Source organism: Ictidomys tridecemlineatus, chromosome 16 (assembly GCF_052094955.1).
Source record: "Ictidomys tridecemlineatus isolate mIctTri1 chromosome 16, mIctTri1.hap1, whole genome shotgun sequence".
NCBI classification, from domain to species: domain Eukaryota; kingdom Metazoa; phylum Chordata; class Mammalia; order Rodentia; family Sciuridae; genus Ictidomys; species Ictidomys tridecemlineatus.
The window spans coordinates 53706008-53723580 of record NC_135492.1 but is presented as its reverse complement, the minus strand read 5'-3'; the positions used below and the strand labels follow the sequence as shown (position 1 = coordinate 53723580).

Sequence of the window (17573 nt, the reverse complement as noted above, 5' to 3'; positions counted from 1 at the left end):
CTCTGGCCCATCCTGTTTCATTCACACCCCAGTGGGCGTCCGTTTCAGCCTCACATATTTTGAAGCAAGTTTCAAACATAATTGGGTTGGTTATATTTACATATGTTCCCTAAAATCTAAGGATTTTAAAAAAATCACATTATCATACCTGAAAAACTAATTCTTAATATTGAATACTCAGTCAATGCTAATATTTCCCAAGTTGTCTAAAATCGTTTTTTAAAGTTCATTTTTGAATCAAGATGCAAAGAAGACTTGCTCATTGTGGTTGTTGCTCCGTGTCTTGAATCTCTAAACTCATGGTCTCTCCCTCTCCCTCTATTTCTAGCTATTAGTAGAAGCATCTGAGTCCTTTGTTCTTTTTTCCTGAAGAACTCGAGTTCCCTGCATCTGGATGTTGCTGGTTGTGTGTGTGTGATCTATGTGTTCCGTCTCCTCTACCTGGATCTAGAGGCCACTGTTACTTGACTGAGTGCTTCATTAGGTAGAAGTGTGCTATTCCAGCAGCACGTGAATGGCGCGGAATCCTGTCCTTCCATTGACCACTCCTTAATCTGTCACTTTATGGAGTTTGTAGGGTGGAATGCTGTTTTGCCATTCCCTTCCCATCTTCGCAGCCTGCATGTCATTGTAAAAAGAGACACTCCACATCAACCATGCCATCACAATTAGAAAGGGTAGGGTTCTTCTTTGTTTAGGGTCGGTTGTCTTATGTCATCCAAGGTGGACAGGGCAGACTTTGGCCTGTGTGGCTGGTTGGCTGTGTCTTCTTCAGTAGGATTATTTGAAGATAGCTGGGCTATCTTCAGTCCACAACAGTTAATCTGTGGATGATGATACGTCTTGTCTTGGGACTGTTGGCAGAGGGCTCCTCCCTTGCCTAATACTTTCATTGCTTCCCTGAGTCCTGAAGTGGGATGCTTCCAGCTTTTCTGCCTACTTCCTTCCCAGACCCAAGATCATCCTTTTTTTTTTGGTGTTTGCATTTCTTTTAGTGGGAAATGGTTTGTAGAGATCACAGCGTTGGAATAACAGGTGCCTTTTCTGCGGAGTGCTTTACACTTAGGCCTTTGTCATGTGGTTATGGGAGACACTGGTTTTCATGAAAACTCTCATAGAAAAAGTAAGCCTTCCCCTTGAGACTCCCAAGCGAGATCCAGAACTACAGGATGCTTGCATGACCTCATCAAGCTTTCCTCTGTATTGCTAGGTTCCAAACTTGGGCTTCAAGGGTACCCCCTTGATACACCTACTGGGTTTATTCCACAATACCAACGTTGCCACCAACAGTTTAATTACTAAGGAGTCCACAGGGTTTTTGTAATTCCTCCAGTCTGGAGGATTCAATCCACTAAGGATTTAGAAATCACGCTTCAGAGTTGCTTGGGGTAGTTCTCTGTCTGACAGGCCACAACCCTGGAGCATTTAGATACAGCTGATTAATTTCTCCATCAATTTTTCAAGACTGCTTTTTAAAATTCAAAATTGTGTTTTATAATGTCACATATTCACATGGTCCCAAAGCCACATGTAAGTAAGGGGTATTCAGTGAAGCTGCCTTCTATGTGTGCCCTGTCCCATATCCCTTCCTTTCCCTACCCGTGATCACATGGACTAGTGCTCGTCCCTCTGTGAAATGATATCAGGTGTGTGTGTGTGTGTGTGTGTGTGTGTGTGTGTGTATTCACCTCTTTCCTAGGTGCATGCGGGTTACACTCCCTTGTACCCTCAGTGACATCTGGCAGTGCATGGACACATCCCTCAGTTCTCATACCTGTGCAGCTCTGCCTTGTGTTGTGGAGACCAGATGCTGTAGTTTGGACCTGTAGTGCCCCTCAGAGGCCTGTGGGCCAGAGGCTTGGTGCTAGCATGGTGCTTAGAGAGGAGGTGAAGCTAAGGCAGGGGGTTATGATGGCACCCCAGCCCTTTCCCCTCCCTTCACTTCCCAGCCATGGTTGAGTGGCTTGGCTCTCCCCACCATGATTGGCTGCCTCACCACAGGTCCCAAAGCAGCTAGGCCAATCAGCCATGAACTGAAACCTTCAAAACTGTGAGCCCAGATAAGCCTTTTGTCTTTACACCTTGGTTATCTTAGGAATTTGTCACAGTAACAGAAAGTTGACACCATAGTTTCAACCAGTCTCCTATTGGTGGACATTCGAAATTATGTTAGATGTAAACTTGCAGAAAAGTTAAAAATTAAATGTTAACATTGATTTTGGGGGGTAAAATGCAATGTTGAGAATGGGTGTCATAGTAACATAGAATTCAGTCTTGTGTTTTAAAAGCTTTATCATGTTTCCTCTAGGTCTGAGTGACCATTCAATAGGTAGCCATTTACTATGGCACCATGTAGATATCACAGTGATTCGATTGGTTTGTGTATTTTTGCAATTAGACTAATCTATTTTTAGAACCTAGGTATTCATACACACGTTTTAACTGTACATCACTCTAGTGTAAAAGCGGCTTGTTTACAATGATTTATTTAGAATGAACTCACAGGAAAGCCACATTTCCTGTAATGACTAAAATAGCAGGGTAGCCAACAGGCTGAGAAAGCATTTTTTAAAGAATTGCAGTCCTGGACTCGGGGTGTGGCTCAAAAACAAAAGAAAACCAAAAATACTGGCCTGGCACCAGAACAAAATTACTGTTCTTATTGAGGTGGCTAGGCAGAGTATGAAATAATGAAGTAGTGGTTCTCTTTGGTGTTGGGGATTGAACCCAGGGCCTTATGCATGCCAGGCCAGCACCCTACCAACTGAGCTATGTCCCCGGCCCCCAGAGACTCTTCTTAACATGAAAAGGAAATGGATCACCACTTGTAAAGTGTTTTAGAATAATGCCTGGCACATGGTAAATACTATATATGCTTTTGCTATTATTTGAAAAGAGAAAGAGCTCTGCACACTGAATTCCTGATTTAGCCCAGTACTAACGGAACTCTCAGGCCTTTGGGATCACGTTAGTGACTTTACGTCTGGGCGTGTTTATTTTTGCCGCGTCAACTTCATTTACTCGGTCCAAGTTGAGTCAGTGCTTAATGGTCCACTTCACCGAGCTGGGGGCGCGGTGCCAGGAGCAGAAGGCCGCGGGGCTGGGCCTTCCAGCAACCGGGGAGGGTATAAGTAAGCGGTGGCCCCTGAGATAAAGTAGGAAACCTGGAAAACGAACCTCAGGAGCAGCTCTGGACTCGCTGCCGACGGGCAGCAGGTGAGAGCACCCTGGGGACGCGCCTGGCTCCTGGCCTCACCCCGGGAGCGGCTGGGTCAGCGGCGGGCGGTCTCCGCGTGGAGCGCTGGGCACCGAGTGCCCGGGACCGCGTGGGAAGGAGGGACTCCGCGCGGTGCACCTGGAAGGGCGCGAAGCCCAGGTCGTCCTCCAGCCGGGTCCCAGGGCCCGGGAGCGCGCCGCCGGGACGAGCTGGGACCAGGGCGCGGCAGGGGCCGGCCGGGCGGTGGCACTGGCCTCCGCTGGGGGGAGTGCGGCCCGCGCGGGCCCCGCAGGGTGGGTGGCGGGTTCCTCCCCGCGCCCGCGCCCCGCGGCCCCGCCCGCCGCCTGCTCCCGGGCGCCCCCTGGCCCCGCGGCGCACCGAGGTTTCCGGCGAGCGCGGTGGCGGGTGTGGCGACTCCCTCCTCCCCGCGGCCCGGGTCTGCCGTCTCCGCGGCTCCAGGTGGGCCTCTCCGCGACCCCCGAGCTGTGCCCGCGCTCTGCGCTGTCCGGCCGCGGCCTCCGGGCGGGCCGAGCCTCCGCGCGCCTCCCCATTCCCTGCAGCAGGGACGGCGGCGGGCACCCTCCTGGCCCGCCCGTTCCGCGCCTGGCCTCCCCGGCGCCGGCTGGGGCGCGCAGGGCCCCGGATCACGCGGGCCGCCGGCTGCGCCCAGTCGGCCGTGTTTCCCAGGCCCTCCCGGGTGCGCCCGGGTCCCCGGGTCGCGGCGCCCAGGCGGTCCCGGGAGAGCCTGGCCGGGGTCGCCAACAGGGCGCAGGGTCTGCGCGGCGCCAGGGCGCTGGCTGCCGGGCCCGCCAGACTGGGGAGGGGGCTGGTGTCGTGGCAGACAGCTGGGGGACCCCGTCCTGGCTGGCAAGCCCTTTCCGAGCACTGCTCATACCCACCGCGGGACTTGGCGACACAGGTGGGGACCCGGCAATTAGGAGTCCTTGCATCTCACATGCATCTGGCTCAGAGCTCTGTCACAGAGCGCTGCGTGTGTCGCCACTGTGGCTCCGTCCCCCCCAGGTTTCATCTCTCTCGTCATTTGTTAGATTTTGCCGTTTTCCCTCTCTGCTTCTAGGCCTGTGGAAGTCCCATCAAGGGACAGGGAGGTGGAGAAGGCCAGCCCTGCTGGCTGGAGATAGGCAGCACAGCTCCCAGCGCTGCCCACTGCTGGACCCCCTGGACCATCGTGGCTCCCCGTCAGGCACATGCAAGAGGACAGACCCCAGAAAGACTCTGCTTTCACACACCCGCAGCCGCCATCCAGTTTAAGCTAGGGGTAGGTTTAACATCTGCCTCTTTACATTTTCCCTAAAATCTAAATGCCCATGTGTTACTTTTCTTCTGGGATGGGGTTCACTTAGGGCCAGAGCTCCCTCAAGACAGTGGACTTACATAACCACGGTTCAGGCCTGGGTCAAGACATGGAATGACTTTGTTACCCCAAGGGCCAGCCAAAGGGTAGGATAGCCTGTCCACGCACCTCCAGGCCACTGGCAGCTCTGCAGAGAGCGGGACGTGTTTGCCCTGCTGAGGGATGTCCTCTCTTGGCCTGTACCATCCATGGCTGTGCAAAGTGGGCAGTCACCTTCCTGCTCAACAGCCACTTTGCCGACCAGGTCACTGTATTGAGGGCTGGGCCTTGAGTTTGCTTTGAGACCTGTGGCTTTTAGGGACGAAAAGAGAGAGTGTCCCAAGCTGGGCTTCCTGGCTAAGCCTCGTGAATCATTTTCTCTCATTATACCTCCTTTCAATCAGGTCATCTCCCGAACTTCAAAGTCTACGTTAGCATGCTCTTGAGGTGATGTTTTTTTGTTTGTTTGTTTGTTTTCCAACAGGGTTTAGAGACCTGAAACATCAATAGCTTCTGGGCGGTCCTGAGGATTCAAGAGGTGAGTAGCTTCAATAGAAGTCAAGTCATTGTGTCTGTCACCACATCTTCTGAAGTTGGATAAAAGCCCAACAACAAGTGTCAGTTCAGATCAGATTTACAACAGGCAAGCACCTGTTCTTCAGGGCTGCCTAGAGAAGACCCCTGTGATTACCGTTCTCGGGGAGGAGGGACGTCTTGGTGGGGGCCCGATGTGCACTCTGACGCCTTGGCCCTGAAGCTCCAGGTGTGTGGACCGCAGCAGCGTAGGCTAGAGGCCTGGAGTCAGTGGAGGCTGATTTGAAAGCTCTGTGGTCCTGCCCCTCCCCGTGAGCAGCGGATGCTACTGAGGAGCATGCGGCAGGTTACGGCTCCGTCTGATGGCAGTTTGCCCTTAAAAAACCACAGAAACCAGAACAGTGGGCAGAGAGGCCTCTGAAGGAGCCGAGAGTGGAGTGCTCACGCCTGGGTTTGTGCAGGAGGTGTTTGAGATCTGCCCCTCCTGGGGGGCTGAGTGACTCAGGAGGCTTTGGGACACAGCGTTACGGCTTTTAAGGCCTTGATTCCGGGGCAGACCGCTTGGTTTCACTCCTGCTGTTCCCAAGGCATGCCGCTCCCAACAGGTGACCTCTGTCCCTGCTGGAAGGTGGGCTCAGGATGTCACTGCCCTCGCTGTTCCCAAGGGACTCCTGAAGTGGGTCTGACTTCCGCCAGGTGCTCTTGTGGTGGCTCCTCGTCCCCAGACACTTCCCTGACCCTCCGTGACGCTCCCTGTTCCGTCTCGAATGCTCACAGAGCTCTTGGTTTGTTCCAGGTGCGTGTCTGAACACTGTACCGTAATTCACCCATCCACACACGGCCCTGTGAAGGAATTGCTCCCTGTTATCTTTATTTTACAGGTGGGAACGTTGAGGCACAGAGAGGTGAAGCAACTTGCTCACCAGGGAGCGACAGACGGGGGTTCAGGCCCAGGTGACGAGGTCAGTGTTCACGTCCCTGCGCTGTGCGGCTGCCATATCACCACATTACCTTACTCAGTCGTCAGCTTGGTGGTTTTTGTCAATGAAGTCCTATGGGAACACAGCCACACTCAGTCCCTTATGGTACTGTGGCTGCCTTCTCAACAGAGGCACTGTTGAGGTGCTGCCTCGGAAATCCTGCACCCAGCAGAGCCGGAAGTGTGGGCTTTCTTCTTTTGGCCTCGTCTGCAGCCCTGTTGACATCTGGAATGCCTCTCCACTCAGTGGTTTCTCTCTTTGGCACCAGGGTACAAGTTATGAGAGCACTGGTCTCTCTTGTCCCGTTTAGCTTGGTCTCGGGGAAGTTTTCAATGTTCTCTTTTTTCCCCTGAAGATTTGGTAACTTGAGTCTGTAAAATAAAATGACCGTAGATAACAGGGAAGAGAACATACAGATCATCTTAGGTGCTAATCAGCACGGCATCTGAGCTCAAAGAGGACTGAACCTCGTGTGGAGCTAACAGGGGTGCGGGGTTGGGCTTCTGAGGGGGGGATGTGGAGCCCCAGGGCTGCGGGGGAGGCTGAGCAGCTATCGAGGGTGGCCTTGCTGTGCAGGTGGGGCCTCTCCCAGCCATCCGTGACGATCCCTGCAGGGGCCAGGCAGCAGACCCATGCAAGCTCTAAGAGCGCTCCTAGACCCAAAGGGGAGTGGTGGGTTGGAAAGCCGGGACCTGCCTCCGCGTCTCCTAAGGTGGCCGTGCACACTTCTCTTTACGACAGGACAGCTTCTCAGAGTCTGCAGAGGTCTGCAATTTCTCTGAATATCCAACCCTACGTATGTCAAAGAAATGTATTTGGGATGTGATATTCTCCTCTCCCTCTGTGCGTAGCGAGCTCCTAACACGATGCCGGGCATGGGGCGGTGTTCAGTGAGCATTTGGCAAATGAGCATCCCTCAGCGATGCAGCGAAGGGCGCTGTGATTTCGCTCATTTAGCGCTGGACCTTTGCTTTGACTCTTCAAGGAAACTTCCTCATGGAGATGGGCTTGTTTTCTGCCTAGGTTTGGAGGCTGCTATGTTAATGCTGCTTGTCTTTGGAGCGTTACTGCATGAAGTCTCTCTGAGAGGTCAAGATGGGGCTGCCGCCGAGACCCACCGGGCGCCGGGTGAGCCCCTGTTCGACTACGCCAGCCTCCGCCTGCACCAGGAGCACATTCCCCGCTTCTTGCACAACAACAGGCACATCGCCACCCTCTGCAAGAAGGACGCACACTGCCCATATAAGGTAGGCGTTAGGCGTCTCCCCTTCTGCAAGGGCGCGGTTTGGGCTGGTTTCCCAATTCTGCTGTAACGGTGGGGTGAAACCGAAGGTCGGATTCTGACTCTCGGACGAGCCAGTTCATCCCACCACACTTCTGAGTGAACTGAACTTGTCTGAAAACCATGTCCACGCACAGGAGTGACCGTTGGTGTCTAAGCCGCTGCTAAAACGGCACCCAGTCCTGTCTGCACACTCTTATAAATGAAGCAAATCAGGTTTTAGGCAGAAAAGAACATTCGTCCCAAGTCAAGAATTCGCACCCGCTTCCCTTTTCAAAGGCTCTTAAGAGGTCCCTTGGCGCTTAATTTCAGCAATGGCTCCTCAGCCTCTCTCCCCAAGCCAGACTCTGAGGTTGGAAAGGCCTCAAATAGGGGCCCATTAAGACGTCTCCGAGGGCCTTGGAGATCAAAGCTGGGCACCAGGAGACGCTTCCTTTCCCACATGCCCGTGCAGGAAGCACATGAAAAAGCAGTTCCTGGAATCCAACCAGCGCTGCTCCTGGCGCCTTGCAGAGGAACCTGGCCCTGCAGCCCCTTTCCGTGTCCCTCCGGGGCCTCAAGGGTGTGACCTTGGGACCTTGGGGGTTTCTGCTGATCTTGATTGATGAGCCAAGTTCCTGCTCTATTCAAGTTAGCGGTGCTCCTTTTAGTAACAGAAATTCCAGCGTGCGTATCTGCTCAGCTTGCCCTCTGAGAAAGGCCCGTCTCTGAAGCCGGAATTTAAAGACCTTCTAAATCAAATGGGTCTTTGGTGGTCTAGCTAAAGAGCTTGGACGTTTGGTTAGGACAGACGCAGGCGTGAGTAAGGCAACCACTGGGAAGCGAGACTGCTCGTCTCGGAATTCACTCCGGGAACGTGAATCCTAGGGTAACCTACCACAGTCTGTAAAGGTTCGTTTTGTGAATGGAAAAAAACCTGAGCATTCCCTGTAAGCGTCAGAAAGGAGGCCCACCTAAGTGTGCGTGTTTCATGTCGCAGGAGCACTTGGAAAACCTGAACTACTGCTGGGGCTACGAGAAGTCCTGCCAGCCAGGCTTCAGGTTTGGTTACCCCGTGTGCAGCCTGGGATGGTAAGTTCCCCCAGGGAATAGATACCCTGCTCCCCGTGAGGCTCCTGCTCTCTGGGCCAGGCCTGCCAGTACCCCGCTTGCCTTAGATAGTCATTCTTTAGGTATTAATCTGCCAGTCGAGTCTTGTACTCAACTGACTGTCTTCAGGCTGGGTGGGGATATCGGTCACTTCCTCTGCCGGAGGGAGAAGACAGTGCTTGGCCCTGGACAGCACCTCCCCAGGGTAGGCAGGGGAGACAACGGAGAGTTTCCCCGGGATTCAGCAAGAAGCTTCCCCTTAGGGTGAGGTGGGTAGGGTGCTGTCTCTCCTCGTGAGCCCATGAGTCAGTGAATAGCTTCTGCTGGTAGCTTCACCTACAGAGGAATAGTTAACGGGGAAATGATGATAGATATGCAAAAAAAAAAAAATAATAATAATAAAGTAAAGCAGATTTCTGCAGCTTAATGTTTAGACAGAAAACTCCAGCCCAGAAAGAGGTGAAGGGCAAAAGCAGCTTTTCTTTTGCAAACAGGATGGACAGCGTGGAGGCGGCCCAGGACTTGTTCTGGAAGCAGGCCGACTTCGGGTTTGCCAGGGAGCGGCTGGAGGAGGTGCGCGTGCTGTGCCGGCCCGAGAGCACGGTAGGCGCCTGGCTGTCTCACGCATCAGCGTGCTTCATGTTACTATTAGTCGTCAATGGCATTGATCAGGTTGTAATGTAAACACAAGAGAAGTGGCACCATCCAGGGAATCCCCTTCTCTTTATAGACTTGGAGTTTTATTAGCATCCCCAAAGGCGGGATTCTGTCTCCTTCTGTTCTCCTTTCACATGTAGGTCAGACAGGTATATCTTGAGGCAGTTAAAATAGTTTTAGGTTCAGAATCTCCTCCCACATATGCTGAAGAAGAGAAACTGGTTGTGGTGTCTTTACAGATCCCTTCTCAGGCTGCGCTCTGAGGCACACCCTGTAAATCCCAGCAATTTAGGAGGCTGAGGCAGGAGGATCACAAGTTCAAGGCCAGCCTCAGCAACTTAGTGAGACCCTATATCAAAATAAAAAATAAATAAATAAAAAGGGTTGGGGACATGGATCAGAGGTAAAGTGCCCCTGGGTTAGATCCCCAGTATCAAGGTCATCTGGGGCAGAGGATACACCTGGTCCAGGCTTCTCTTTGCTGAGCACTGGACAGTTTGCAGCGAGCTCTCCGGAACGCTGTCCAGCGGTCTCACCAGTGCTGCAGCAGACGGGCAGAGCACAGATACCGAGCCGCTTTCCTAGAGCAGAAAAGAGGGCCTTCAAAGCAGTTAAGCGACTCCTCTGAGCCCTCAAGCTGCCTTCCAGACTATAGAATTCAAGGCGGCTGGTTTTCCAGTGTGTTTCCCTCCATTCCACAGCCCCGTGGGGAGGACAAACACGAGGTCAGCAGGTGGTGTTGCGTGGTGACAACAAAGTCGGCTCCCCATCACAGAGTTCATGTCCTGACTTAGTCAAGGCACTCGGCCGTTGGAGTTTGTCTCCCCGGCCTTAAGGCCATGCCAGTTTTGTAGCTTGTAGGGAGGATGAAACGAGGTTCTGCTTATAAAATTGCTCAGTGCAGGGCCTGGCTCCCCACAAAAGGCTTGGTGTTATTTTAAAGGTGGGTGGTATTGTGACCGCTTACTGTTGAAGTCCCCTATTCCCTAGAATCTAACAGTCCTGAACCCTGGCTTGGGGCCTCTGTCGCCTCCAGGAGTCTGGCAAAGGGAAAAATTAATTCACAAGCTGAATACATGCTCTCTAGTGCTGTTGGGGTGTCCTTGACTAGAGCTGTTAGCAGTGAATGCAGAGGGAGGGAGGCCTGGAGCTGGGAGGCTGGGCCCTCAGCTAGACTGCCACAGGCACCTGCAACAGGCCTCTGGCTGACGTTATCACAGTGGCTGGGGCTGGCGGTGGAGAAGGAGAAGGCCGGGGAGGAGCCCGGCCCACCCCGCACAGCTCTCAGGGCAGCTGTGGAATGCCGTCCATGTGCGTGTGCTGAGTCTGACCCCCGTCCTGGTTTTGGGCCGCTGTGATATCATAGCTCGGTGGCCCACAGCTGCAGAGCTCCCTTCCTCCCAGTCCAGAGGCAGGGAGTCCAAGACAAAGAGGCTGGTGCCGTCGGGTCCCCGTCAGGGTCCTCTTCCAGCGTGCAGAGAGCTGCCCGTCTTTGTACCCTCCTCTGGTGCAAAGAGGGTGAGGTCCCTTTCAGAGGGCCACTAACCACGCTCACCAGAGGCCCCACCTGCTAGTCCCTCACGCCGAGTGTTGGGAGATGGAGTCTTGCAGACAGGAACATGACACCAGTCCCCTGGAATCTTGGGCTCACTGCAGAGTGCAGAACTCCTCGCAGGTCCTGATTAAGGCCCGGCGCTCATGACAAGTTTTAGGAAGAATAACAAATCAGCATTTGAATCTGCAAAAAAAACCCAGAGCGGAACCATTGCAAGGTGCTCCCTCCTTCAGCACAGACCAGTGGCGGGGGCAGAAGTGGGCTGTGGCAGTTGACTCTGCAGCTCCTTCATTCAGCTTTTGGGAGGATAATCTCTGTCTTCTACTTAGAGTAGCAAATGTAAGGGATGTATAAAAACCTGCGTAAGGAACCTCCAGTTCCCGTGAGGGACTCGTGGCCAGTCCTGCTGCTGGTGAGCTGGACTCCGCGAACTGTGGGCGACTCATTAAAATTGTCATCACTGGGTGTCTCGTGTGTGTGCGTGCGTGTGTGCGCTTCTTGTTTGGTCTGGCTCGCTGGGAGAACACTTTTCTCCATAGTTATGGGCCGCATTGGTTCCGAGCACTTGTTTTTGGGAACTGAACTGAACCGCGCGTACAGCTCAGCGGTGACATCTGAGGCCATGCAGAGAGACTCTTGTGGGTTCTGCACAGGAACCACACCCTGGGAGCTGGCAGAGGTCCCTGCGGCCAGGCTGGGAGGAGGGATCCTCAGACACGCAGCTCCGCATCCTTCCTCCCTGTGTCCTGTGGGTACACTTGCCGTCGACACATTCAGCCAGTTTGGCGAGTCCTCAAAATGGTCGTGCTACGTGCCAGGCACGGTGGCCACACCTGTCATCCCAGCTGCTGGGGAGACTGAGCCAGTAGGGTCGTAAGTTCGAGACCAGCCTTAGCAATGTAGCCAGCCTGTCTCAAAATAAGAAAATAGAAAAAAAAAAATAGAAAGGGTTGGGGATGGAAGAGTGAGCACCCAGGTACCAAAAAAAAGAAAAATAGTCAAAGTTGTGTTTTTCTTTTTCTTGACCTTATTTCAGAGCGACTCCAGTCTGATGTGCTCTCGTTACCTTCAATACTGCAGAGCAACCAACCTCTACCTTGACTTCAGAAGCATCAAGAGAGATGAGGAAAGGTACGTAGAAGGTGCCCTTAGACGTTCCGAGAGGTCTTGGGTCGGGACTGTCTGGGACTTGCTTCACAGGGAAAGGGTCAGGCTGGGTGGCAGGTGAGGCAGGGATGCTCCACACGGGTCTTGATTGGATCACGGTGGGAATTAGGCCACAGGCACCTAGAGACCCTCATGGGATCCTACTATTTCTGCATGATTTTTTTTTTCCTTTCTGCGGTGCTAGAGCCGCCAAGCAAGTGTCTGCCACTGAGTGACACCCTCAGCCCGGCTTTTGCAGCTGTCTTAAATTTTCTATCATAAATTCAGTCACATTTCACCAAGTGGTGGGGATGCATTCTGAGAAACACGTATCTAGGCGGGTTGATGGCTGTGCAGACGCAGTAGAGTGTCCACACCGACAGGCAGCCAGGCTGCCACTGGTGTGTCTTAAGAGCCGCGTCATCGGTGTGGTTGCTCCTTGACGGGAATGTCATTGCACAAGCACGCGGCGTAGATTCTCATGGACGATGAATTTTGAAATTCGCGATTGCTTTTGCTCACAATTCATGGGCTTGAGTCTTGAAAAAGTTATCTAAACTCAGTTTTTTTTTTTTTCTTTACACCAGATTCAAGGAAGATTTTTTCCGGAAAGGTGAAATTGGAGGACACTGTGAACTTGACTCGCACTTGTTGTTGTCTGAAGGTCAACGCAAAAGCCCTCTGCAGTCTTGGTAACGTGATTTTTTTTTTTTTTTTTTTTTAAAAAAAACACTTGTCTCTAAAATGTTTGCCTTTACTTTGGAAACTTGCAGATTTCAAAAATATCACTTAATTTGTAGATAATCTCAAGTTGTGTTACTGAATTTGCACAGGCCTGAGCTGCTGAGGAGTGACGGTTATAGAAGAATCCTCGGATGCATCTGCATCAAACATGTGTGCTTATAGAATAAGAGAAAGTAAAGGAAAAGTCACTCAGAAGTGAATTTTATTCACTCCTAATTGCTGCATACATTCTGGGGAACACATTTTCTTCAAAATGCACATGCTTTGGAATTTATCACTGCATGCACAAAGCGGGGACAGTGTGGTCTGAAAGAGTGCACTCACCTCGTGACCCTTCCTCCAGTCCCCGCCCTGGCTCCTGAAGGGTAAACGCTGCCCTGATTTCCACACTTCTTATTTTGAAGCACTTTCAGACTCATGGGAGTTTAAACATTAAGCAGGGAGCCCCCACTGGGCCGTCGCCCCAGCTTCCTGTAGCAGTGACATCTCAGGTGGCACAGCACAAGGGTCAGAGCCAGGAACCTGGCACTGCCACAGGGCTACTCCCTGCACACACGTGGATTCACCAGGCTAAGCAAAGGTGTGCACTGTAAATGTGTGTCGCTGTCCAGGGACCTGTGGCCACCACAGTCAGGATGTGGGATGTTCCTCATTCGGACAACCCCGGGCTCCACCTCAGGGCCACGGAGGCTGCTCTTACCGACAGTCAGCTTTTGTGGTAGAGCATTCATGCTGGCACACCCCGGGTCATAACGGGGGGCCTGTGCGGTGTTCTGCAGTCTGCAGCCAAGTTTCTCCTGTGACTTAGCAGGTTTGTGCAGTAGGTGGCTCCCAGGTTCCGTTCCTGGTACATTTTGCAGTCTGACTTCATGTAGAGGTGCCCCGGGTATCACTGGGTTAGCATCTCTTGCTCCGTAGCACATCCTTCCGAAACCTCCCGAGGGCGTATTTGTCTATGTTGTCTATGGCTTTATAACAAATGACCCCCCCAACCTAGCAACTTACCCCAGTGAACACTTCCTACTGAGATGATAGAGCTGCTTCTGACAGCAGGACTGGGAGCAGCTTGGGGTGTCCCACGAGGTCAAGCTGCTGGCCAGGGCTGTTGCCATCTGGCACTCAGCTGGCCTCCACAGTCCGCTGCTGAGCTCTCTTGGGTTGCAGCAAGCCTCAGCTGCTCTCTGGCTCTTGGCCAGAAGGCTCAGTCTTCACCCTGTGGGTCTGTCCCAGAGACCCACAGAGCACCAGCGGCTCCCTAGGTCCCACAGGGGCTTCGTGCCCCAGGATGGTCTCCCTGGATCTCAGAAGTGAGGAGCTCTTGCTTCTGCTGTGTCCTGGGTGAGCCCCTGAGCCACCCCACTCTCCAGGTGGGGGATGACCTCCACCCCTTCAGGGGGCGAGGCTGGAGTGGAGTCCTGCTTTTCTTTCTGCACTGTGGTTTTAAAGGACCTGTTTGCTGTTTGTTTTGCGTGAGACCTGATCTCAAGGACGAGGAGGACCAAGGCTCTTCCCGTTCACGGTGAACGTCTCCTGCCTCCCGCCTGGGACTGTCTCTTGTTTGCAATCAGGAAATGTCTTCTGAGAAATAGACTCTCCATGTTTCAGGGGGCCTGAGCTGTGTCTGCTGTCTTTCTGGGTGCTCGGCGATTTGGGGAATCTGATCTCTGTCAGCATTCTAGAAGGCTCCTCTAGGAGTTTCTCTGCCCGTTCTTCTCTTTGCGCCTCCTAAGCTACTGCAAATCCTGCTGATCCTCCAACTGCACTGGTAGATTATTTTGTCCAGCTTGATGTCTATTCTTTGGTGTTAGGTTCCCGGTTTAACTTCCTCGTACATTAAACTGAATTTTAAAATCATCGGATTCCTGTTTCAGTGTTAAAGCTGATGTTGATTATAGGAATGTCTTCCTGGGTACTGGGTGATTTTTGGAATCTGATCTTTTTTAATAGGTTTGAAAAGCTGCTTGTTGCCATAAGAAGGCTTCTAAACACTAGAAACAGGAGCTACCCAGGGAACAGATCCTAAGTTAAAATGTTGCAATAGGGAGTTTGGAAGAATCCTTTAGAAATTATATCCCCATTCATAATTCCAGGTTTGCTGAGCTACGAACCTATACTCAGCTCAACTTCAGACCCATAGAAGATGGTAAATGTGACATTGTCATTGAAAAACCCACGTATTTCATGAAATTAGATGCAGGTAAGAAGAGTTAATTTTTCTGTAACTTAAATCATGACTAATGCAGCCTTAATCTGTTTTTCATATATGTAATGTCGTCATTTTCTGTGAATTTTTAAAAAGCAATATGACTAATGGTGGATTCGCCTTTTGCTTCTTACTCTGAAGTCAATGAACTCGTTTGACTTTCCTGTTACTTTACACTTTTGGTGTTCTAGAAGAAACCCTCACATTTATACCAAGTGACTCATTCAAAAATCACAAGAAGTAGGTGTACTTTCACTCTGTAACTAAATTTACCCCATCTGGATTCTCAATCTCCTGACTTAGATTGTGGGTTTTTTTTTTTTGGTTATTGTTGCTGGTGGGTTTTTTGGTTTGTTTTTTTTGTTTTGGGGACTGGGGATTGAACCCAGAGGTACTTAATCACTCAGCCACATTCCCAGTCCCTTATATTTTTTATTTTGAGACAGGGGGCTTCTAAATTGCATAGGGCCTCGCTACATTGTTGAAGCTGGCTTTGAACTTGCGATCTTCCTGCCTCAGCCTCCCGAGTTGTTGGGAGTACAGGCGTGTGCCACCATCGCCAGCTGGATTATGTTTTATGACCATTTTTTTTTTTTAAATATAGAGGCCAAGGATGTACCGTGAGTCAAGGAGAAATGTCCATAACCCCCGACCCCGTCAAACTTTCTAATATCGTTTCCATGACGAAAGTGACTTTAAAATTCTTTTAGAAGTTACCACTGCAGTGTATTTTGGGGGCAGAGGGAACACTAGCATTCTTTTCCCATTTATGTCTGCTGGCCTGCGTCTCGCTGGCACGCGTAACTTTGACCCGGTGAACTGGTTGCCCTGGAGAGGAGAGACACAGGCCCTAGTGCTCTCTCTGTCCTCCACACTGGGTCGTGTGGACTCTCACAAGAGGCAGGGCACACGGTGAGGCGTGGAGAGCCCGTCCGTGAGTCTTCCCGTCTCTGCCTGCACACGTCGTGATTCTTACGTTACAAAGCCTTAGACTCTGCCATTGGGCAAGTTTGGGTTTTTTGAAATAAGAGCAAGTAAATATGCCCCGTTCAAAGTTCTGGCTCAGTGAAACGGGGCCAAGACACACCTGGCCTGCCTGGGGAGGAGGGGCGTGTGAGCTGCAGGATTGTGGGGTGCAGAGGTGGGAGCTGGGAGGGACAGGCTGAGCAGGCACGTGCCTCTGCTGTCCTCACCGCAGCCTCACACTCCGCCCTCTTCCCTGTCCCCTCCACTCTTAGCCGGGGAGGATGAGCACTGGGTGGCAGGTAAGGCCCTGGGCACACTTCCCCAGGGTGCAGCCTGAGTCTGCCCTGGTCCACACGTCCTCCTTGTACTGAGCACTGTCCCTGCATGCTCCGTCCCTCCATCGATGTCCAGAACTCCCTAAGTGTCACCCGGGGGAGGGGCACGCATTCTTCCAGAACTTTATTTTTCTTATTAATTTGAAAATATGCCCTTTGCCAAAATTTTTCTGGGTAAAAAAAAAAAAAATGCGCCTTTCAAAGCAAAGAACTGAGTAGTTTTTGCTCTTATTTTCTGGCACACAATGTTGTCATTCACTGCGGAAATGAACTCAGAAAGTTGTCCGGCTTCTGCTCCTGAGACTCCCTGTTTTTCTTTCACCCGACTTTTTCCATCCTCGAACCTGCATGTCTTCGATGCCCCTCCTTGGGACGTCGCCCCCTGTTGATTGGCAGGATTCAGGTTCAGTGCTGGGTGCTGCACACCCACATCACGAGCAGAGGTTTTTAATGACTGGCATGAGAACTCGTAGGTAGTGGCAGCTGCAGCCCCTCCACTGTGCCCCAGTGGGCCCTGGCTGGCTGAGGGTCTCACTCTGTGCCAGACACGGGGATGGACGCTTGGAGGTGCCTCCTCTTTGGATTCTCGGGGCAAAGCGGGAGCTCAGGCTTAGTTGTCCCCGTTTCCCGCTGTGAGCCCCGAGTGGACTGCCCAGCACTGTGCACCTTCAGCTGGAGCATCTGGGTCACCTCTTCTCAGCAGGAGCTGGCTCGTGTTTCCCCAGCAATAGTGTGGGCAGTAATCAAGCAGGGCAGAAGGGACAAGAACGGAACCTACCAAAATGCCAGTTGTCCCCCCTCACCACCCGATGTCTGTGAATGGGTCCTGCTGAATTGATGTTTTAAAGAAGGGATCAGAAAGAATAAGGATTAGTCTTCATGTTCCTGGTTCCTGACCTGTTTGATTCCCCCACTTGTATCAACTCAAAGTCCATCCCAGGGTTGGGGACGGGGTGGAGGTGGCTTCATGCTGGTGCTGGAGGGCTGGTTGAGGTGGATGTCTTTCCGTACACCAGGTATCAACATGTACCACCACTTCTGCGACTTCGTCAATCTCTACATCACCCAGCACGTGAACAACTCCTTCAGCACGGACGTGTACATCGTGATGTGGGACACTGTAAGTACCCGGGTGTGCTCCTCTTTCACCCTGCCGCTCAGGGTGTGACCCGAGGCAGAACTTCCCCATACGTACGTGTGCAGCACACGTGCACAGCAGAGAAGCTTGGGCACGCTTGACAGTGACGATGGCATCTGCAGGGGAGGCTTCCCACACGGGCAGTTGGTACACCCATGGGGGGGTTCTCTGTGGTTCAGCTGAGCATCCTGACTCCTGCCTAGATGCCCCCAGGATGATGTTGCAGGCGGCTGGCGGCCTGCTGGCTGGCGGGGCAGCACTTGGCACCTCTCTGGAGGAGTCACCGCAGCCCACACAGCACGGCCCAGGTGCACGGAGGCCAGGTCCACTGGGGACAGGTACCACTGCCACGTCTGAGGAGCCTCGAGACCCA

The 17573-nt window shown here is 52.4% G+C and overlaps 1 protein-coding gene across 7 annotated transcripts in view; it reads left to right on the top strand.

The window, feature by feature from the left end:
• The first annotated feature begins 3019 nt into the window (after positions 1–3019).
• Positions 3020–17573, top strand: part of Eogt (EGF domain specific O-linked N-acetylglucosamine transferase) — a 29696-nt gene continuing 15142 nt past the window's right edge. The window contains exons 1-12 of one of the 7 annotated variants that reach the window (XM_078033615.1): positions 3526–3676; positions 4296–4496; positions 5056–5109; positions 5802–5901; positions 5987–6067; positions 7109–7332; positions 8347–8438; positions 8951–9059; positions 11705–11799; positions 12402–12506; positions 14649–14755; positions 17079–17182. In XM_078033615.1, coding sequence (XP_077889741.1) covers positions 7123–7332; positions 8347–8438; positions 8951–9059; positions 11705–11799; positions 12402–12506; positions 14649–14755; positions 17079–17182 — 822 coding nt within the window. In that variant the 5' untranslated portion in view covers positions 3526–3676; positions 4296–4496; positions 5056–5109; ... (1 more) ...; positions 5987–6067; positions 7109–7122. Of the gene's footprint in view, positions 3217–3525; positions 3677–4295; positions 4497–5055; positions 5110–5710; positions 5902–5986; positions 6068–7108; positions 7333–8101; positions 8259–8346; positions 8439–8950; positions 9060–11704; positions 11800–12401; positions 12507–14648; positions 14756–17078; positions 17183–17573 lie in introns of those variants that run through there. The other 6 variants (XM_078033617.1, XM_078033616.1, XM_078033614.1 and 3 more) reach the window with 6 other exon arrangements.